Source organism: Drosophila mojavensis, unplaced genomic scaffold (assembly GCF_018153725.1).
Source record: "Drosophila mojavensis isolate 15081-1352.22 unplaced genomic scaffold, ASM1815372v1 contig_72, whole genome shotgun sequence".
NCBI classification, from domain to species: domain Eukaryota; kingdom Metazoa; phylum Arthropoda; class Insecta; order Diptera; family Drosophilidae; genus Drosophila; species Drosophila mojavensis.
Genome location: NW_025318897.1, coordinates 3,217,441 through 3,240,323, shown reverse-complemented (window position 1 = coordinate 3,240,323; position 22,883 = coordinate 3,217,441). Strand labels below are relative to the sequence as shown.

Genomic DNA, 22,883 nt, shown 5'->3' with positions numbered 1-22,883 from the left:
AACATCTTTGGTTTTGCTCGAGTACATCGGACGCAGTTTTGAGTAATGTTCCGTGCTAATGTTTTCCCTTTAAGTATCCCGTAATTTTGCCTTGACCTTGCAAGTAGTGCTTGTGGTCCACAGTGCATGTTGTCTATGTGGAGTTCTCGTAACAGTGATTTGACAATTGGGTCATTGTATGGTAACAATATAGGATGTTTTTCATCAAATGATAGAGCTGATTTTTCGATCCTACCGCCCACTCGTATGATGTTATCCTTGTCTAGAAACGGTGTCATAGATTTGAGGTTGCTTTTGCTGTCTACTACGCCATGTTTTGTGAGGTTCGTCAACTCCTCAGGGAAGTCTACCTGTTGAATCTTACGTAATATAACAATCCTGGCACGTTCCAACTCCTCATGTGTGAGTGTATTACCATTTTTGTTTGGGTGTCGTAGCCGCATTATATATGCTATAATGCGTTGTAGTCTTCGGAAGGAATTATAGTGATTGATGGAATAGATTACATCACATGTTTTTGCGACAGGAGCTGCTACAGCCCTTGGGTTTCCCTTTCGTCCCAATGTGTCGTTAGCGCTGGGAATTTTGACGAACGGCTCTGGCCATTTTGATGGTGATCCATGAAGGAATAATGGCCCGTGTAGCCACAAGGTCGTTGAATCCAGATTCTTCGCTAATGTTCCTCGTGACAGTATATCTGCAGCGTTGTATTGTGAGGAGACATGACGCCACTGAGTTGCTATAGTCAATTCCTGGATTTTTGCAACTCTATTTGCGACAAAGGTTTCCAAACTGGATGATTGTGGATTTATCCATGATAGTACAATTCTTGAGTCTGTCCATAAATATGCTGGATTGCCGCTGCTCTTCATATTAAGGTCCTTTCGTACTCGAGCAGTAAGTTCCGCTCCTAATAGTGCTGCACAGAGTTCCAGACGAGGCAGTGATTGCCTTGATAATGGTGCTACCTTAGATTTCGCACATAACAAGCGTACAGTTATTCCATTGTCTTTGTATGTCGCCCGAATGTACGTTGCAGCTCCATATGCTTTTTCCGAGGCATCAACGAAGGTATGTATTTCCCGTGCTACTGGAATTTTTCCGTCAAACATGTGTCGAGGGATCTTGAGCTTGTTAAGACTTTGTAGATCGTCTCGGTATATTTTCCAATCTTGCTGAAGGCTTGGCGATAACTCCTCGTCCCATCCAATTTTTGATTCCCATAGTTGTTGCATGAATATTTTTGCCCTTACCACAACTGGGGCAAAGATTCCGAGAGGGTCAAATATTTTTGCCAATTCAGAGCATACCGTTCTTTTTGTGATTCTCGTTGCCTTTGCCGCTTCAGCTCGTCCATGCAGGCTGTCAGACTTTGGACTCCATGTAAGGCCCAATGTCTTAATACTGTTGTCTTCCGTATTATCCAATTTCACCATTTGTGTTGTATCTTCCTTAGAAATTCTCGCGAGAATCTGGTCATGGTTAGCACACCATTTTCGAAGCCTTAATCCTGCTGGTAGAAGTATTTTGTTGATTTCATCTCGAAGTCTTATGGCTTCCGTTATTGAGTCTGCTCCCGTTAAGCAGTCATCAACATAAAAGTCATATTCTACTGCCTCTGCAAACATTTTGTCGCTAAAAATGGGGCTGATGTTGTGCCGTATGTGACAGTTTTTAGTCGGTAGTACTTAAGCTGTTCCTGAGGTGAGTTTCTCCAGACAATCATCTGATGAAACTGATCTGCCGGATTCATCCATATTTGACGATACATCTTTTCAATGTCAGCGGTAAAAACATATTTATGAGTTCTAAAACGCAGTAGAATTGAAAATAATTCACTTTGTACCGTAGGCCCAGCGTACAGTATATCATTTAGGGCCTTGCCTGACGATGATTTAGCAGAAGCGTCAAACACAACTCGTAGTTTTGTGGTACTGCTATCTGGTTTTAACACACAGTGATGCGGAATGAAATAATGTGATTTCTGAACCATCTGCGGTGTTACTTCCTTCATGTAGCCGAGTTTTTCGTAATCCTTCATGAATTCCACGTAGTTGCCTTGTAGGTCTGGATCACGGCACAGTCTCTTTTCCAATGCTAAGAAACGCCTTATAGCTAGCTCCCGAGACTCTCCCAGTTCTGACACATCTTCAGAAAAAGGTAATTTTACTATCAATTTTCCGTCAACTGCCCTTTGTATATTCTCTTTAAAATGTGTTTCACAATGTGACTCTGCTGGTGTCCGATAGGGCTGTGTTGATTCCAGATTATTTAGTTTCCAAAATCGTTCCAATAGAGTAGTTGAGTCATCAGTTGTAGTTGCTACCGAGCATGTGGCGACTGTCGAAGTTGATCTGTTAACTCTTCCAGCTATTATCCAGCCTAGTTTAGAGTTTTGCATCACAGGTAATTTTGGGCTCCTTTTGATTTGCTCCGGTAGTATGAGCTCGAAATAATGTTCGGCTCCGAGTAGTAAGTCAATCTTTCCAGGTTTCGCAAAGGTTGGGTCCGCCAATGGTATGTTGCTTGGTACCCAAGATATGTTGTCTATTTTGTGGTTTGGTTGATCCGCCACAATATGTGGTAACACGAACGCCTCTACTCGTGTCGTGTAACTTCCATTTTGAGATTTTATGAGGACATTGACCCTGGATTTCATTGAACTTGGGTTTCCTCCAATGCCTTCGATTCGCATGGTTAAGTTTTTGACTGCAAGTGATAATGTTTTTACAGCTCTTTCAGAGATCATGTTTATCTGAGAGCCTGAATCCAGGAGTGCTCTGAAACTTCCATATTGGCCGTTGCTTCCATGCACTTCGACTCGAGCAGTGGCGAGTAGCACATAATTATTTATTGTGTGCTGCGGCAGTTATTTTGACGTCATCTTTGTTCTCCAGATGTAGCAACGTATTATGTTTTTTGTTGCACTTCATGCAATTGCGTAGGAAACATGATTTTGCCATATGATTGGGCCGCAGACAGTTTAGGCACAGTTTTTGGTTTAGTGCCCATTTTAAACGTGCGTCTCCAGATTTTGACGCGAACTTGTCACATCGATAAATTTTATGTTCTGCTGAATCACAGAATTGACAGCCTTTATTCTTTTCTGTTGAGGCAGACGCGCATATCCTTTGCTTTTCTTTAGGGACGTATTGTTTCCCTCCTATCGCTTCCAGTGCCAAGAATCTTTGTTCTAAGAAGGCTAAGAATTCCTTGATGGGTTGTAGCTTTCTTGTGTCTTTAAAGGATTGCTCATACAGTACATGAGTAGTCCTGTCCAATTTTCTTGCCAGTAGCACTAGCAAAAGTGGATCCCAATTGTTGACTTCTATGCCGCCGTTTCTCAACGTAGCTAACGTTTCTTGAATAATATCGTGGAAACCTTTTATTGATGATGCATCGTTTGTCACTGACGGTTGATCCAAAAGTTTGTGTAGAGTCGTTGTAGTCAGGACTCGCTTGTTGTCAAAACGCTCCTTCAGCATCGTCCAGGCAGTTTCATAGTTGGACTCTGTTAGATCCAAGTGTCTAACCAGTCTTTCAGCATCTCCAGAGAGGTTTGATTTTAAGTACCACATTTTTTGTACTGTTGGCAATGTTGACTCATGAATCATTTTTGTGAATAGATCATGAAATTGTTGCCATTTTAAATAGCATCCGTCGAATTGTGGTATGGATACCTTTGGTAGCTGTACTTGCGTTTGGGCGGCTGCAGCATTAATTGATGGCTTCACATCAATAGGCGTGGATTGAATTTGGAATATGGCTGCTTCTGCATTCAAATAATTTTCCATGTTGTATCCAAGAGCTATTGGATCTTCGAACAGTCTGAAGATCTCGAAGTGAATATGGTTTATTTTTTCCCAATATTCTGTTACAAGGGGCCTGAATCGGGCCTGTGACTCTTGTGTTATCTGACCAATCAGTCTTTGTAGCGCTGCTAGTAACGCGGTTTGATGCCTTTGGAGAGGTATCAAGTCCGAGCGTGCTGTATCTGGAGGGCTTAGCTCGTTCAATTTTGTGGAAAATTCCCCCTGATATTTAATTACGATGTCCTTGATCTTTGAGAAGTAACCTTCCCTTACATAAGGATTCTCCACAGGATTTTCCGCCATTAGATTCCTTATTTTCTCATTTCCTTGATCGAAGGCACTCCAAAGCTGATTTAACTGAGCAGCCTTATTATGGAAGTATGTTGCATTTGACTTCCGTTCCTGAGGATCCTTTTTATAGTTCCTAATTAGAGCTTGGATCTCCTCACCAAGCGTGGTTTGGTTATTAATTAAACTCTCCATTTTTAATTAATTTGTTTTATTTTTTATAAATTCGTTTCTTTATACCCTGAACCCATTTTCAATGGGAAATCAGGGTATAATGGTTTTGTTGAAATGTATGTAACAGGCAGAAGGAGGCGTGGCAGACCCCACAAAGTATATATATTCTTGATCAGGGCGACGAGCTAAGTCGATTTGGCCCTGTCCGTCTGTCTGTCCGTCCGTCCGTATGTATGAACGCGTCGATTTCAGAAGATATAAGAGCTAGAGACTTCAAATTTTTTTAAATGTTCGTAATTACAGCGCGCATATCAAGTTTATCATTAACAAGTAAGAGGACTCTAGTCGAGACTGCTCGACTAGGAGATACCCTAAACCCTCTAATCTGATATTCACTCTGCACTTCTTTTCGGCACACATACATACACACGCACGTATTAGAACGCGCTCTGCTAACTGCGCAGTAAGCAGCGACTGCGCTTGGGCTGCGCTGTAGTGTGGGCAACATTATAAGAATTTCTTTGTTGAATAATTTAATTTCTAGACGTACAATCTTAATGAAACTTTCAGAACATAATCATAATGTTTAAATGTATGTACATTCCAAAGCACAAGTCTCTAGTACATGAAATACGTCTTTTACAAAGGTGATGGTGAGGGGGTGGATATAAGAGTGGGGGGAAAATTACAACAAAAATCGAAAATATATAAAATATATATAAGTCTACATTTAAAATTTGGAAGCTCTAGCTCTAAAGGTGTAGGAGATATAATTAAATAACTAGCATTCGATAAGGTTTTTGATCGATAATAAAATATCGGGAGTAGTTATCGATATTTAAAGAAAAACTTGATATGCGCGTGATATACACGGACCTAGGAAAAAAATTTCAAGTCTCTAGCTCTTATATCTTCTGAAATCGACGCGTTCATACATACGGACGGACGGACAGACAGACGGACAGGGCCAAATCGACTTAGCTCGTCGCCCTGATCAAGAATATATATACTTTGTGGGGTCTGCCACGCCTCCTTCTGCCTTTTACATACTTTTAACAAAACCATTATACCCTGATTTCCCATTTTCAATGGGTTCAGGGTATAAAAATCGATAACTCATCCCGATCTTTTTTTTTATCGATAAAAAACCTTATCGAAAACCAGTTATAAAATTATATCTTCGACACCTTTATTGCTAGAGTCTCCAAATTTTTAATGTATGCTTATATGCAATTTATACAATTTCGGTTTTTGTTAAAATTTACCCCCCACCCTTAAATTCACCCCCTCACCCTCACTTTTGTAAAAAGCGTATTTCAAATACTAGAGACTTGTGCTTTGGCAATTACATGCATATCCATGTCATAATCATAATCTGAAAGTTTCATGAAGATCGTACGTCCACAAAAAAGTTATTAAGCAATTAAGTTCTCATAGTAAGCGCTCACTGCCGCCCATGCGTGTTTATGCTTGTGTGTGTATATGTATGTAATTGTGTGTGTGTGTGTGTGTGTGTGTGTATGTGTGTATGTATGTGTGTGTATGTGTATGTATGCCTGTGTGTGCGTGCGTGCGTGCGTGTGTGTGTGTGTGTGTGTGTGCGTGTTTCTTGTGTAAGCTGAAAGACGCGAAAAATTATTGAAGTAGCTATTACTCCAAGGGTTCAGGGGATCTCGTAGTCGAGTAGTCTCGACTAGAGCTTTCTTACTTGTTTTTCTTAATTCTTGTTGTCTGATGTTTGATTAATCAGAATGATGCAGTAGTGCTGATGCCTATGCTGACTTGTCGCCAAGATGACAATCCTGGTGAGTCTGGTTGATTGAGTTGAGGCCGATTCAGCGCTTAGTTTGACCACTTGTTGATCAATTCGAAGATATAGGATTCGCCAAATGAATCCACTGTATTTTGTTTGGTTATGAAGATGTTGGTCGTTAAGTTGACCACGTCTACCGGGTGATTTAGAAATAGGGTTCGCCAAATGAACGCTATGATTTCTAAAAATTCGTCTTCCTTCACGTCGGGGTCACCAAAATGTTGAGTATCTATTAGACCTTGGTACAAAACCAAGACTAGGTAGTTGTATTTGTGTTTAATTGTGAGCCTCTAGTACAGAACCAGTGACTACGGGCGTCGCAACAAGTACTTGAACCAGTTGGACAACGGAGATGAGTATCAAATAGTGAAAGACGAGACTCGTTGCTCTATTTTCAAGTGCTATTTTCTTACTAATTTATTTTATGAACGTAATGGCCTTATATACTATTTTTAGGTGGTAGGTATCAATACAAGATAGTGATTATGGAATTTTACTTATTCAATAAACTTAAATAAATATATAAAAGGTTTTATTACGGTCAGAAAAGGCTATCTTATAACAGATAACCCAATACTTATACCTAGCGATAATGATGGGTTATTTGCTAATTGTTCTGGTACTGCAGATAACCATTCTACCTACTATCTTAATTTGTTTAGGATGAGTTATGTAGATTGTTGATTGTAGATTGAACACAAAACTCAGACAACTGCATTATTGCGAAACTCGACGTTAAGAATGCCTTTAGCACAGCTAGTTGGGATATGATACTGGATGCGCTATCACAATATAATATCCCTAAATATCTAAAAGAGATCGCAGTATCACTTCGACATCTCTGGAGATAAGACATGCTGCATTGAAACCTCGCTACACCAACGCAACAGCAAAAGCTTATCAGCAAACGCGCGACAAGCAAAAATTAAACCGCGAAGCAAACAAAACAAAACAAAACAAGTAAGAAAGCTCTAGTCGAGACTGCTCGACTACGAGATCCCCTGAACCCTTGGAGCAATAGATATTTCAATACTTTTTCGCGACTTTCAGCTTACACAAGAAATACGCACACACACACACACACGCACGTACGCACACACAGGCATACATACACACACACGCATACAGACACACATAAACACACACACGCATACATACACAAACGCATACACACACACATATACACACACACATACACACACAAGCAACCACGCATAAACACGCATGGGCGGCAGTGAGCGCTTACTATGAGAACTTAATTGCTTAATAACTTTATTGTGGACGTACGATCTTTATGAAACTTTCAGATTATGATTATGACATGGATATGCATATAATTGCCAAAGCACAAGTCTCTAGTATTTGAAATAAGCTTTTTACAAAAGTGAGGGTGAGGGGGTGAATTTAAGGGTGGGGGGTAAATTTTAACAAAAACCGAAATTGTATAAATTGCATATAGGCATACCTAAAAAATTTTGAGACTCTAGCAATAAAGGTGTAGAAGATATAATTTTATAACTGGTTTTCGATAAGGTTTTTTATCGATAAAAAAAGATCGGGATGAGTTATCGATTTTTAATGATAAACTTGATATGCGCGCTGTAATTACGAACATTTAAAAAAAATTTGAAGTCTCTAGCTCTTATATCTTCTGAAATCGACGCGTTCATACATACGGACAGACCGACAGACGGACGGACGGACAGACGGACAGACGGACAGACAGACGGACAGGGCCTAATCAACTCAGCTCGTCGCCCTGATCAAGAATATATATACTTTGTGGGGTCTGCCACGCCTCCTTCTGCCTGTTACATACATTTCAACAAAACCATTATACCCTGATTTCCCATTGAAAATGGGTTCAGGGTATAAAAACAAACACACACCACAAACAGTTACATCGGGCTTGCGCCCAAAAACAACTAATATGCACGAGCCACCGGACATAAGCAAATACAACAAGTAAGAAGACTCTAGTCGAGACTGCTCGACTAGGAGATACCCTGAACCCTCTAATCTGATATTCTAATCGCTCTGCACTTCTTTTCGGCACACGTACATACACATCCACGTATTAGAGCGCGCTCTGCTAACTGCGCAGTAAGCAGCGACTGCGCTTGTGCTGCGCTGCAGTGTGGGCAACATTATAAGCATTTATTTGTTGAATATTTTAATTTCTATATGTACAATCTTAATGAAACTTTCAGAACATAATCATAATATTCAAATGTATGTACATTCTAAAGCACAAGTCTCTAGTACTTGAAATACGCCTTTTAAAAAGGTGATGGTGAGGGGGTGGATATAGGGGTGGGAGGTAAATTAAAACAAAAATCGAAATTATATAAAATGCATATAAGTCTACATATAAAATTTGGAAGCTCTAGCTCTAAAGGTGTAGGAGATATAATTAAATAACTAGCTTTCGATAAGGTTTTTGATCGATAATAAATTATCGGGAGTAGTTATCGATATAAAAAGAAAAACTTGATATGCGCGTGATATACACGGACCTAGGAAAAAAAAAAGTTTCAAGTCTTTAGCTCTTATATCTTCTGAAATCGACGCGTTCATACATACGGACGGACGGACGGACGGACAGGCAGACGGACAGGGCCAAATCGACTTAGCTCGTCGCCCTGATCAAAAATATATATACTTTGTGGGGTCTGCCACGCCTCCTTCTGTCTGTTATATACTTTTAACAAAACCATTATACCCTGATTTCCCATTTTCAATGGGTTCAGGGTATAAAAACACACATCTAAGCGAACCAAAATACATTGTTCTAAAGCGAAACGACAATGAATCGTTCGAAAAAGTTTCACCGTTCATCATAAAAAAACTATTGACTATGCTTGCGGAGGAGAAGTGGAGACATGCAACAAAAAGAAGAGACGGCTGCCTACTAATTAAAACCAAAAACAATTTGCAAGCTTTAAAACTACTCAAACTCACCAAAATATTACAGCAACAGAACATAAAACATTAAACTTTTCTAAAGGCGTTATATACAGTAATGATCTACGCAACATAAGTGAAAATATAATCCAACAAGAACTGAAACCACAAAAAGTAACTGAAGTACGTAAAATCTTAAAAAGGCAAGCAAGTAACATAAGCTTAGAAGACACTCTCGTAGAAACTGGGCTCATCATAATTACGTTCGAATCACACAAACTGCCCGAAAAAATAAAAATTGGATACGAATCCGTCTATGTAAGACCTTACATTCCCCTTCCACTACGTTGCAAAAACTGCCTTCGCTTTGGACACCCTACTAGCAAAAGCCAAGAAACATGTAAAAACTGCTCAGATAGTAAACAAACACATTAACGAAGGGGAACAATGCAACAATACACAAAGCTGCCTAAATTGTAAAAACAACCCAGAGCTTAATCACCAACACAGCCCAATTGATCGTAATTGCCCTACTTTCCGAAAACAACAAGAACTGACAGCAATAAAAATAACAGAAAAAGTAGATCACAAAACTGCAACTGATATATACTACAAAAGACATAATACACAGCTGAAAAATACTTATGCTAAAACGCTTGCACAACCAACAACACAAACATCAACAACACGCACACCAACCCACACACCATCCACTGCACAATATACACAGACTCAAACTAGTGCCATACACCAACCCAAGCTCCTGAGGCAGAACACAGCTACATCAGAACCAACTACATCCCGAACAACGATAAACCCACAACAACAACTACACCAAACCACAAAGCGACTCCATATAAAAAAAAAAAAAAAAAAAAACTTAAACTCCAAACAAAACTAACACTCAATTGCATACACTAAAACTTAAAAGCTGCATCAATGCTGAAAATACTACAATGGAACATCAAAGGCTACACAAACAATTACAATGAACTCTTAACCATTATTAAAAAATGTTCACCACAAATAATATGTCTACAAGAAACACACTATTACAACAAAAACACATTTATCCCCACCCCAATAAACTACCAAATTTACACCAATAGAGCCACCAACCGATTTGGCGGAGTATCCATAATAATACATAAATCCATACAACACAAACAATTAAACCAATCTGAACACAACATCAAAGACAAAAATCAACATACTATCTACATACATCCCTCCCAGTAAACCCTTTTCCCTCAAATGCCTACACGATCAATTTGAAACACACAACATCAACAGCAATAAAATTATTGTAGGAGACTTTAACAGTCAACACCACAGCTGGGGTTCACCTCAAGAAAACAGAAGAGGCAGAATCTTATCAAAATTTATTCAAAACTCCAACCTTACCATACTCAATGACGGCTCCCCAACTCATTTTTCTACCCACAATACATTCACCCACATAGACCTCTCATTATGCTCCCCACAACTCACCCCATTCGCAAACTGGAAAATATTTAACGACCTACATGGAAGTGATCACTTTCCAATCCTAATCTCCTTATTCCCACAAACACAAATAACAAACTTTTCTCGCCCACTTTTCAAAATAAAAGAAGCCAACTGGCCCCTCTTCGAAAAACTAACTGACGACATCAACAATATTATACCCTATAGCACAAACATTAATAAAGAAGCCGCATCCATAAACAATGCACTCTTCCGGAGAGAGCTAAAAATTTCTAAAGCAAGAGCCATGACCGAACTCACAACCACAATAGATCCCAAATACCCCCTCCGACAAAATCTGGGCAAATATTCGACGCCTCTGTGGACTGAACCCAAACAAATCAATACATTCCGTCATCGACACAACCAATAACACGGCAACTACCGACACAACCCAAATAGCCCATCTTTTTGCTCTACACTGGTCTGATCTCTCCAAAGACACCAACTTCAAGTCAAATTTTAACATTAACAAATACACAGACAAATCAATCAATTACATCGTGGCTCGTCACACAAAACAGACTGATACATCCAAACCAGACAGGCTTTAAACAAGGTAAATCAGTTACAGACTGTCTGATCTTTGTAGACCATCTGATAACTGGATCCTTACAGTCCAAAAAGCACATCATTATTACCCTTGATTTTTCAAGGGCATTCGACAGAGTTGGAGTGCACACCATCACACCAGTTGATACAATGGAAAGTCGGCCCAAAAATAATTAACTTTATAAAAAATTTCATGGTAACCCGCAAAATAAAAACAAAAATACAAAACATTATAACCCGCCCCTATCCACTCCATAACGGCATCCCCCAGGGATCCTCAATATCTGTAATTCTATTCCTAATAGCATTCAATAAAATCTCCAGCATTATCGGCCTACATAGGGAGCTACAATTCTGTGCCTATGCAGATGATTTTTTCCTCTTCATCCCCCTCAAACAACAAAAAAACTTAACACACAACCTCGACAACCTCTTTGCCAAAATAAATGAATGGTGCACGTACTTAGGAGCATCCTTAGCTGTGAATAAATGTAAGCACCTCCACATCTGCCGTAGACATAATTGTACCTGTACAATACTGTCAAACAACACCCCCATTCCATCGAACCTAAATATATTAGGTCTTACCCTTAACAAAAAATATAGATGGGATTCTCACATCAAAGAAATACAGCCAGCACTAAATACAGAACTCAATATAATAAAATACCTAGCTAGCCCCAAAGAAAACTCCAACACACACTCCCTTTTAAATGTAACTAAAGCTATACTCATATAAAAAATAGATTATGGCTTGTTTATATATGGCCATGCCCCCAAATCAACGCTCAATAAATTGAAATCACTATTTAATGCAGCAATCCGCATGTCCCTAGGAGCACTACGCTCAACACCCATTCCCAACCTACTATTTGAATCCAACATACCAACAATAGAGCAAAAAAGAGACATATTAACAATTAAAACTTATAAAACACTATTGCATAGCTCAAATTCACCACTCCATAAATACCTAAAACAAAATAGTAACCAAAAAAAAACTCTAAATTTACATCAGCCCTACAAAAAACCATAACATCATGTAAAAAATATCCCCTACCTCCCACCTCCAACTAAAACAATCACCCCAAAATGGCTCAACTTCTCTCATCAATACAACACTACAAAAATTTAACAAAGCCAATACTTCACCAAGCATATACAGACAAGAATTTCTATTACATAAAAATAAATACAAAAAACACACATTCATATACAAAGACGGATCGCTGCAAAGCGACACAGCCACCTTTGCCATCACAACAGAGACCGAAGTCCTAAAAAGATCCATCCTACCCCACTACTCATCTATTCTATCCGCCGAAACCTTAGCCATCCTTCATTCAATAGAAATAATTCGAAAGGAAAAAGCAGGAATATACATAATCTGCTCAGACTCCCTTTCATCCATTAAATCCATGTCCAACATCAACAACAACAACCTATACCCTGTACTTATAAGAACACTCCTTACCAAATCTTCCCCAAAAATTAAACTGCTCTGGATACCCAGCCATTGCGGCTTTGAGGGGAACGAACTAGCCGACACTACAGCCAAAGACACAATAAAAATGCCCCTTCATTGTACCCCCAATTTTAACACAGTAGACATTAACAAATGCATTACAAACATACTAGCTCAAAAATTAAAGAAGAACATTCAATTATGCAACGACTGGTACCGACAAATAAATACAAACCTAATACACACAAATAACTACTTAAAGAATATTAACCCAAAAACTGTTACACGTCGTGATCAAATCAAAATACTTAGACTCCGACTAGGACACACAATATTCTCTAAACAAGTACACTTCAACCCCGGTAACACACTACCATGCCCTAGCTGCAACACCACCACAGATCTGACCATCCAACACATACTGCTCAACTGCCCCGCCACATCAGACCTCAAAACCCAAATCTTCCACAACAACTGTCCCATGTCGCTCCTTACTAACCCATCTCCCGAAAACATACACAAAATAATAAAGTTTTAAAAATACAGCAACAGATATCAGCTAATTTAAAAATATAGATTTAAACAAAAAGATAAAATATTTATACAAATGTAAATAAAAATCGCACACTTATGTAAATATGCATATATAAGCAAGCCGAAGGCCTTAGTAGCCAGTGCTTTAGTTGTTAAGTTAAGATAGGCAGCGTCAGCATCGCGTCAAAGAAGGCGATTAAGTATCTTGGCGTCATGTTAGACACAAGAGTAACTTTCCGCGAGCACTTAGAATATGTGCATAAAAAGGCAGCTGATTCTTGTAGAGCTCTCTCAAGAATTATGCTTAACACGCGGGGACCTAAACAGCAACGACGTCTTCTTCTAATGAGCGTCATTAGGTCTGTCATCCTCTATGCTGCACCAATATGGTCAAGAGCGATGGCAACGCCGAGCTTCAGCTGGGACATTTGCGCGATCTACAGGCTGAGCGCAATCAAAGTCAGCTGCGCTTTCAGGACTATCTCCGATGATGCGGCGCTTGTCATGGCATGTCATGGCATAGTGCCACTGGAGTACCTGGTCGCCGAAGCCGTGGAGCGGAATTCGCACGCGCCTGTGCGACACAGCGCTATCAGGGCGAACAGCGTTGCACGATGGCAAAGGAAGTGGAATAGCTCAGCTAAAGGACGGTGGACACACACGCTCATCCCGGAGCTTGAGCCATGAGATGAGCAAACACGGCGAGGTGAACTTCTATCTTTCGCAGATCCTCTCGGGCCATGGATGCTTTCGGAGCTATTTGAAGCGCTTTGGTCACGAGGAAACTGACGAGTGCCCCTGGTGCGGGCGAGGGCATGTGGAAGACGCCAACCACATCCTTTTCGTATGTGGACGGTTCCTGGAGGAGAGGCGTCGTCTAGAAGAGGCACTGGGCCGCTCCATCAGAGCGGACAACATAGTCAACGCCAGGGTATAAAAAATAGTTAAATCCAACTTTAATATTTCTAAATCTACTGATATGGGACTATTAGATATAAAATCAGCTTTTGACTCAGTGTGGCATGATGGTCTTATATAAAAACTTAATCTATTACATTTCTTAATAGCAATAATTAAAATAATCCAATTTTTTTTAAGAAATCGAACTTTTTCCGTATACTTGAGTGGTTCACATTCAAGAACAATCATATTACCCGCAGGGTGTCCGCAGGGATCCTGTCTTTCCCCCCCATTATATTATATATATACATCCGACTTTCCAGCATTAAATGGATGTACCGCATCAATTTTTGCAGATGATACTGCAATTCTGTCGACTGGAAACCATGCTGTGGATATATCATACTCCCTCCAAGAAGCTTTGAACACCCACCCAAGGCATTAACCTCAACCAATCAGACGTTAATTGGGACAACAATGTAAAGTACCTAGGCATAATTTTAGATACAAAATTAAACTTTGCTGACCACGTCCAACATGTCATTAAGAAATCGTATACACTAGTCCGTACCTTATATCCATTTATAAATAGAAATTCTCGCCTAAGCTTAAAAAATAAAATGTACCTTTTCAGGTTGATATTTCAGTCCACAATATTTTATGGGGCTCCGGTATGGGCTGATATTGCCAATGTACATATAAATAAAATTCAGATTTTACAAAATAAAATACTAACAAGTAAGAAAGCTATAATCGAGACTGGACTGGACTGGAGCAATAGCTATTTCAATAATTTTTCGCGTCTTTCAGCTTACACAAGAAACACGCACACACACAGAGCGTTGCGTTTTCGTGGAGTGCGGTCGATGTTATTGTGATCCATCGTTGACTATAGCTTGTTCCGAGTTTTTCCCTGCGAAAGTTTAAATATCTAAAGAAAACGTGTATGCTGTGGGCGCAACGTACCCAGCGACCACGAAAGCTACCAGAGACTTACTGCGCGGCGGTTCGTGGAGTACCCCGGTGGTAGAATCCAGTGGTGCAAGAGAGGGGGGCAAAAGCGTCATTGTTTTGGTGTCAGGGCTTTTCTCTTTCCTTTTTTTTTGCAGGCGCGAAAAGTTTTATCACTAGGCGTCACACTTGCGCAATTAATAACAAGTAAGAAGACTCTAGTCGAGACTGCTCGACTAGGATATACCCTGAACCCTCTAATCTAATATTCTAATCAGTCTGCACTTCTTTTCGACACACATACATACACACGCATTAGAACGGGCTCTGCTAACTGCGCAGTAAGTAGCGACTGCGCTTGGGCTGCGCTGCAGTGTGGGCCACATTATAAGAATTTATTTGTTGAATAATTTAATTTCTAGACGTACAATCTTAATGAAACTTTCAGGGCGTAATCATATGGTCAAAATGTATGTACATTCCAAAGCACAAGTCTCTAGTACTTGAAATACGCCTTGTACAAAGGTGAGGGTGAGGGGGTGGATGTAGGGGTGGGGGGTAAATCACAATAAAAATCGAAACAAGTAAGAAGACTCTAGTCGAGACTGCTCGACTAGGATATACCCTGAACCCTCTAATCTGATATTCTAATCAGTCTGCACTTCTTTTCGACTAACATACATACACACGCACGTATTAGAACGCGCTCTGCTAACTGCGCAGTAAGCTGCGACTGCGCTTGGGCTGCGGTGTAGTGTGGGCAACATTATAAGAATTTATTTGTGGAATAATTTAATTTTTAGACGTACAATCTTAATGAAACTTTCAGGGCGTAATCATATGGTCAAAATGTATGTACATTCCAAAGCACAAGTCTCTAGTACTTGAAATACGCCTTGTACAAAGGTGAGGGTGAGGGGGTGGATATAGGGGTGGGGGGTAAATAACAATAAAAATCGAAATTATATAAAATACATATAAGTCTACATTTAAAATTTGCAAGCTCTAGCTCTAAAGGTGTAGGAGATATAATTAAATAACTAGCTTTCGATAAGGTTTTTAATCGATAATAAAATATTGGGAGTAGTTATCAATATAAAAAGAAAAACTTGATATGCGCGTGATATACACGGACCTAGGAAAAAAAGTTTCAAGTCTCTAGCTCTTATATCTTCTGAGATCGACGCGTTCATACATACGGACGGACGGACGGACGGACAGACAGACGGACAGGGCCAAATCGACTCAGCTCGTCGCCCTGATCAAGAATATATATACTTTGTGGGGTCTGCCACGCCTCCTTCTGCCTTTTACATACTTTTAACAAAACCATTATACCCTGATTTCCCATTTTCAATGGGTTCAGGGTATAATTAAATAAAATACATATAAGTCTACATTTAAAATTTGCAAGCTCTAGCTCTAAAGGTGTAGGAGATATAATTAAATAACTAGCTTTCGATAAGGTTTTTAATCGATAATAAAATATTGGGAGTAGTTATCGATATAAAAAGAAAAACTTGATATGCGCGTGATATACACGGACCTAGGAAAAAAAATTTCAAGTCTCTAGCTCTTATATCTTCTGAGATCGACGCGTTCATACATACGGACGGACGGACGGACGGACGGACGGACGGACGGACGGACAGACAGACGGACAGGGCCAAATCGACTCAGCTCGTCGCCCTGATCAAGAATATATATACTTTGTGGGGTCTGCCACGCCTCCTTCTGCCTGTTACATACTTTTAACAAAACCATTATACCCTGATTTCCCATTTTCAATGGGTTCAGGGTATAAAAATCAGGTGCATTCACTCTAACAGCTGTTAGTAGTGCTGGAAATTGCAGCGGACAATCAGCTGCTCACTAAGTTTGGTGAGCTGCTAAATCTTAGCAAAGACAGCAACCTAACATCTGGAGTGAAGACGCAGTTACTAAAAGTAGTGCATACTTGCGGGCTCTTGCTGTAGTTAAGCTGAGTTTAAGGTACTGCGGTCTGTAAACTCAAATTATATTAGTAGCCATTGCCCACTACAGGCTTCACGTCGTTGTAGTCGGAGCAAAAAATGGATGCCAGGTTGGAGGACGAGCTGCAAGCTTTCGCGTCATTCCTCTTTCCTCGTAGCGATCACCGCAGCAACAACAGAGGGCGCTGCCGCAGCCGTCGACCTTCAATCAGTCCCCAGTGGCTGAGTGCCAGGCACCCAACTCACTAAAAGAAGCGTTAGCCCAAATAGGAGTTACTCTAGAAGGCTTGACTGCCTTATTTGGGGGTCAGCGGCATATCAATGCCTTAATGAGAGAGGAGCTGGCTAGGCTGGTCAATCTCCATAAGACGGCCGAAAAGCTCTGCAACCGACCGGTTAAAAACTGCAATGTGCAGACCATGCAGCTCCAGAAAGTAGTGGAGAAAGCGAGCACTAGTGCGATCTCAGGTAGCAATACGCCCAAGCGGTCGAGGGAAGTTGCCACCGATCAGAGGAAAACACCCTCAAAAAAGCCGAGGCCTAATAAAGGTGCAGCGAGCCCAAAAGAGCCAATGGCTCTACGGGCTACAGCTGAAAGTTCAAATCAGACAGGTCGACAGACAAACCCGAACAGCTGGACAGTCGTTAAAGGACGCAAGCCCATGCAAAAACGACCCAGAAGTGACGCAATCGCGATTTCAGGCGTGGGTGGTTGCAGCTATGCGGACATGCTTCGTGTAGTCAAGACCGACCCAAATCTAAAGCATCTGAGCGGCGACGTTCAAGGCATTAGGAAGACAGCTAAGGGGGACCTTTTGTTGCAACTGAGCAGAAAGCCGGAGCATAGTGCTGAGGCCCTTCTCGAAGCTGTAGGCAAGGCCTTGGGTGACCGAGCGGTAGTTAAAACACTTACCGAATCGGCTCAAATTGAGATTCGTGACCTAGATGAGTTAGCGAGCAAAGAGGAGATCTTGGAGTCAATTAGGGCGGAGTTGAAGGATAGCTCACTCCCCATTGAGGCTATCAAGTATCTTCGACCGGCTTTTGGTGGACAGCAAAGAGCTACAGTTGCTGTTCCAATTGGAAAAGCTAAAACTCTCCTCGAGCTGTCCAAAATCAGAATTGGATGTGTTGTATGTATGGTTATATGAAACAGCCTAAACGCTGTTTCAAGTGCCTTGATTACGGTTATATGGCAGCAAACTGCGGCAGCGACTGTGACCTAAAGGGCGCCTGTTTTAGGTGTGGAGAGCATGCACTAAGCCACCAAAATGTAGCCTCTGCATCCGGAAAGGTGAAAAGCAGACGGACCACTCAGCAGGCAGCTTCAAGTGCCCATCCTACCGCGAGGCTGCTCGTAAAATGAAATGTTAAGGTTCCTTCAGCTTAACTTAAATCATTGTGTTGCTGCCCAAGATCTTCTAGAGCAGGCCATAAGGGAAAATGTATAGACGTTGCATTTCTCAGTGAGCATCACCACTGTAGAACCAGTTGCCCTAGGACATGGGCAACAGATGCTAATGGCAAAGCAGTGTTGTGGGTATGTGGCAACACAGCGAATGCTCTTCGAATGTTAAGTCATTTAATGGGTTCGTACGTGCCCAATACGGTAGCCTATGGCTCTACAGCTGCTACTTGGCCCCCAGCATGCAGCTCAGTGATTTCACAACGGCGCTTGACGAGCTTGCCGAGGAATCTAGGGGTCGGAAGGCCATAATAGCAGGAGATTTTAACTCATGGGCGTTAGAATGGGGTAGCCACACAACAAATGTCAGAGGCCGTATCTTACTGGAGAATTTCGCGACACTAGATGTTGCACTGCTCAACACTGGCCACGAGTTCACCTTCAGTCGGGCTGGATACGGATCTGTAATTGACATTACTTTTGTCAACATGGAGCCACTGCGATAGCTATACGGGCAGCGATCATACGGAACTTCTGTTCACAATAGGTGAGCCACCTGCTAGGGCGTCAACCTTGTGGGAATCGTATCGGCTGGATACTTTTGATCCCGCGGCTTTTTCAGAGGCCATTCAGTCCCTGGGCACAATTGGTAATGCTGAGGCCAGAGCATGCCAAATGGTGGCCCAAATACAGAGTGCCTGCAATAGCAGCATGTTACGCCGCAAGCAGTTCACGCGACAACAAGAGCCTACGTATTGGTGGAATGCACAAATAGGTGACATTCGACGCAAATGCATCCAGGCGAGAAGAAGCTATCAACGGGCCCGGGGTAGGTCTACGTTTTTTGAGAAACAATTAGCTTACCAGGCAGCTAAAAGACAGCTGAAAAGGGTCATTCGGGCAAGCAAAAGAGAATGCTTTTTAGAGTTGTGCGACTCAGCCGAATATGGCCCTTGGGGCAGGGCATATAAGATAGTAGTTAAAAGACTATACGCAGGTAAACAGGTGCAGCCGACGGATCATCTGGAGCTTAAATCGATTGTGGAAACGCTCTTTCCAGAAAGATTAAGCTCCATTCATGCCCCGAAGTCCGAGACTGCTAATCAGGGCTCAACGAGCACTCAAATTGTTTTAGTTACAGACGAAGAAATCTTAGTAGCTCTCAGAGGTCTTAGAACCAACACAGCTCCAGGGCCGGACGGGATCCCAAATCGTGCCCTAAAGCTAGCCCTCGCCTTGCACCCTAGTACGTTCGCCGAATTATTCAACGAATGCCTAATAGAAGAGACGTTCCCTGCAAAAGGGAAGACCCAGAACTTGGTATTGCTAGCCAAGGCTGGCAAACCACCAGACGAGCCATTTTCATACAGACCGATCTACCTCTTAGACACCATAGGAAAGGTGTTTGAGAAATTGATCTGCTCTAGACTGGAGACTGCTATTGCCAGCGTAGGAGGCCTATCACCAAATCAATTTGGATTCCGGAAGGCCCGGTCAACAACGGATGCTCTAGAAAAAGTTGTTGGCCTGGCAACTTCCGCCATCCAAGGCACCAGATGGAGGCGCGGGACGAAGGAATACTGCATCATCGCGATCCTGGACTTTAAGAACGCCTTCAACACAGCTAGTTGGGATATGATACTGAATGCGCTGTCACAATATAATATCCCTAAATATCTAAAAGAGATAATAAAGAGCTACTTCAGAGGAAGAACACTGGTATACAACACGAGTGAGGGTCCCCAGAGTCATACAGTGTCAGCTGGAGTACCCCAAGGCTCAGTGCTGGGGCCTCTCCTATGGAATATCATGTACGACGGCGTACTGCGCTTGGAAGTACCAGCAGGTGCGCACACCACTGGCTTTGCTGATGATGTGGCTGTCGTCGCCATAGGCAAGGAGCTTAAAGATACAGAGGATATGTGCAGCGAAAGTATCAATCGAATACGAAGCTGGTTGACAGGAGCTGGGCTCGAGCTTGCGGCGCACAAGACGGAAGTCGTCCTAGTAAGCAGTCGCAAGAAAGTGGAGACTGCCAATATAAGGATAGGCAGCGTCAGCATCGCGTCAAAGAAGGCGATTAAGTATCTTGGCGTCATGTTAGACACAAGATTAACTTTCCGCGAGCACTTAGAATATGTGCATAAAAAGGCAGCTGATTCTTGTAGAGTACAGCTCGTCTTCTCATTCGCTCGACTCTGCGCAGCTCCATCATCACTGTGGCCGCGAAGGTGCTTGTTAATTCCCAAGCTTCCTCCGATTCCAGCATGGCGTTGACTATGTTGTCCGCTCTGATGGAGCGGCCCAGTGCCTCTTCTAGACGACGCCTCTCCTCCAGGAACCGTCCACATACGAAAAGGATATGGTTGGCGTCTTTCACATGCCCTCGCCCGCACCAAATAGCTCCGAAAGCATCCATGGCCCGAGAGGATCTGCGAAAGATAGAAGTTAACCTCGCCGTGTTTGCGGTTAACCCATGGTTCGAGCTCCGGGATGAGCTTGTGCGTCCACCGCCCTTTAGCTGAGCTATTCCACTTCCTTTGCCATCGTGCAATGCTGTTCGTCCTGATAGCGTTGTGTCGCACAGACGCGTGCGAATTCCGCTCCACGGCTTCGGCGACCAGGTACTCCAGTGGCACCATGCCGGCTATGACAAACGCCGCATCATCGGAGAGTGTGTGTGTGTGTGTGTGTGCGTGTGTGTGTGTGTGTGTATGCATGTGTGTGCGTGCGTGCGTGTGTGTGTGTGTGTGTGTGTGTGTGTGTGTGTGTGTGTGTGTGTGTGTGTGTGTTTTTTGTGTAAGCTGAAAGACGCGAAAAATTATTGAAATATCAATTGCTCGAAGGGTTCAGGGGATCTCGTAGTCAAGCAGTCTCGACTGGAGCTTTCTTACTTGTTTTCTTTTTTTTAATGGTAATAACGTCCATATTTTTCATGTAACTTAAAAATTCAACTTGTATTCGAAAAAAGTTTAAAAAATATATATAAAATAATGTTTTACAGAATTTTGCATACTTCACAAAATATTCAAAATTTGGCTGGCCAGATTAATAGGTGTGCCTTACAGAATTAAAAAAAAACTGGGCGTAGAAGCCTCATTTTTGGTCAGTTTTTAGAACGTGATAAAGGTACCCTAACTGCAAAGTTTGAATGCTTACTCTCAAAAAAATAGTGAAAATTACAGGATATTTTTCGATATGCTACGCCTCTAAGGAGGGGTAAAAATTATTTTTTTGGGGAATCGATAGAGGAGGCTACCAATAACTCAACTATCCAAATTTGAAGCTTCTAGCTATTATACTTTAGGAGATATAAACTTTTGCGGTTTGCCACGCCCCCTGTGGGCGGACATATATCCGACAAAACTTTTTGGTCTTGGGTATCAGCTCGAGTATATATACAAAATTTGAGGTCTATGGCATCAATAGTGTCCAAAATATAGCTGAATTCTCAAAATCACTATATCTTCAGGTCCGATTTGCCACGCCACTAATGGGCGAAGACATATAATTTTGTCTTTAGACTTTATAGAATCATAACATTAGCTGACGCGCAAAATTTCAGAGCTCTAGCTGTAAAACTCTTGGAGGTACAGTTTTATCCGATTTGCCACGCCCTCAATGGGCGGAGATATATCCGCCATAGCTCGTGATTTAGGGTGGTCAACGGGGACCTACATACCAAATTTCAGCTTTCTAGCTTTTCAAGTAACATGATTTCTGGCATATCGGAAAATGCATTTTTTTTATTAGCCACGCCCATAGTGGGCGGGACAGACGGACGGACATTTCACAAAACCAATATACTAATTCACGTTCGTGAATGAGTATAAAAATTAAATTTTCCGAAATATCATGAAATTTTTAGAATATATTTAGATGAATGTGGGTAATACCTTGTATGTCCGCTTATATTCGCAAAGATTTTGCCAATCCTTCGGGGCAAAGAGGACATTAAATCTCTACACATTTCCACAGAAATGGTGCTCCATTCCTTTTGAGTATTTTCCAATAATTGGGATCTCATTGAAGCAGCTAGTCTTGGAAATTTCCCTTTTCAGGCGTCCACAAAGGTTCTCCAATGGATTGAGATCTGGAGACTCACTTGGACACTCAATAACGTCAATTCTATTTGCATGAAACCAATCCTTAACTACTGGGGAGCCCTATTTAGGATCTTTATCCTGTTGGAATTTCCATTTTAAAGGCATGTTGTCGTCGGCATATGGTAGCATAACACTACTCAATATTTCCTTTTACAGGAATCTGTCCATTATGCCGTCAATCCGATGGTGCAATTCAACACCTTGCCATGAAAACCAGCCCCAAACTATTATGCCGGCGAGTAACTCATACACATACACATATGTATGTATGTGTGTGGTATACTGACTGGCGGGGAACTCGCGCTTATCTTTAAGCTTTATATGGCACCACGTCCGATTTTGACGCGGTTTCTTTTATTAAATAAAAAAATAAAAATAAAAATTTCAACTTTTTTTTCTTTTTTTTTTTAATTTTACTTTTATAGACATTTATTTAAGGATAAACGGATTGTTGCATATATGCAACAGATAGGCTTGTGGTGAAAATAATTGAAGTATTT

General features: G+C 41.5%; 1 protein-coding gene across 1 annotated transcript; it reads right to left on the bottom strand.

Annotated features, from left to right (window-relative positions):
- Positions 1-2,824: 2,824 nt before the first annotated feature.
- LOC122757404 lies at positions 2,825-4,328 on the bottom strand. The gene has a single exon (XM_044009361.1). It carries the CDS (start codon positions 4,293-4,295, stop codon positions 2,847-2,849), a length of 1,449 nt encoding a protein of 482 aa, XP_043865296.1. The 5' UTR covers positions 4,296-4,328; the 3' UTR covers positions 2,825-2,846.
- Positions 4,329-22,883: the final 18,555 nt, after the last annotated feature.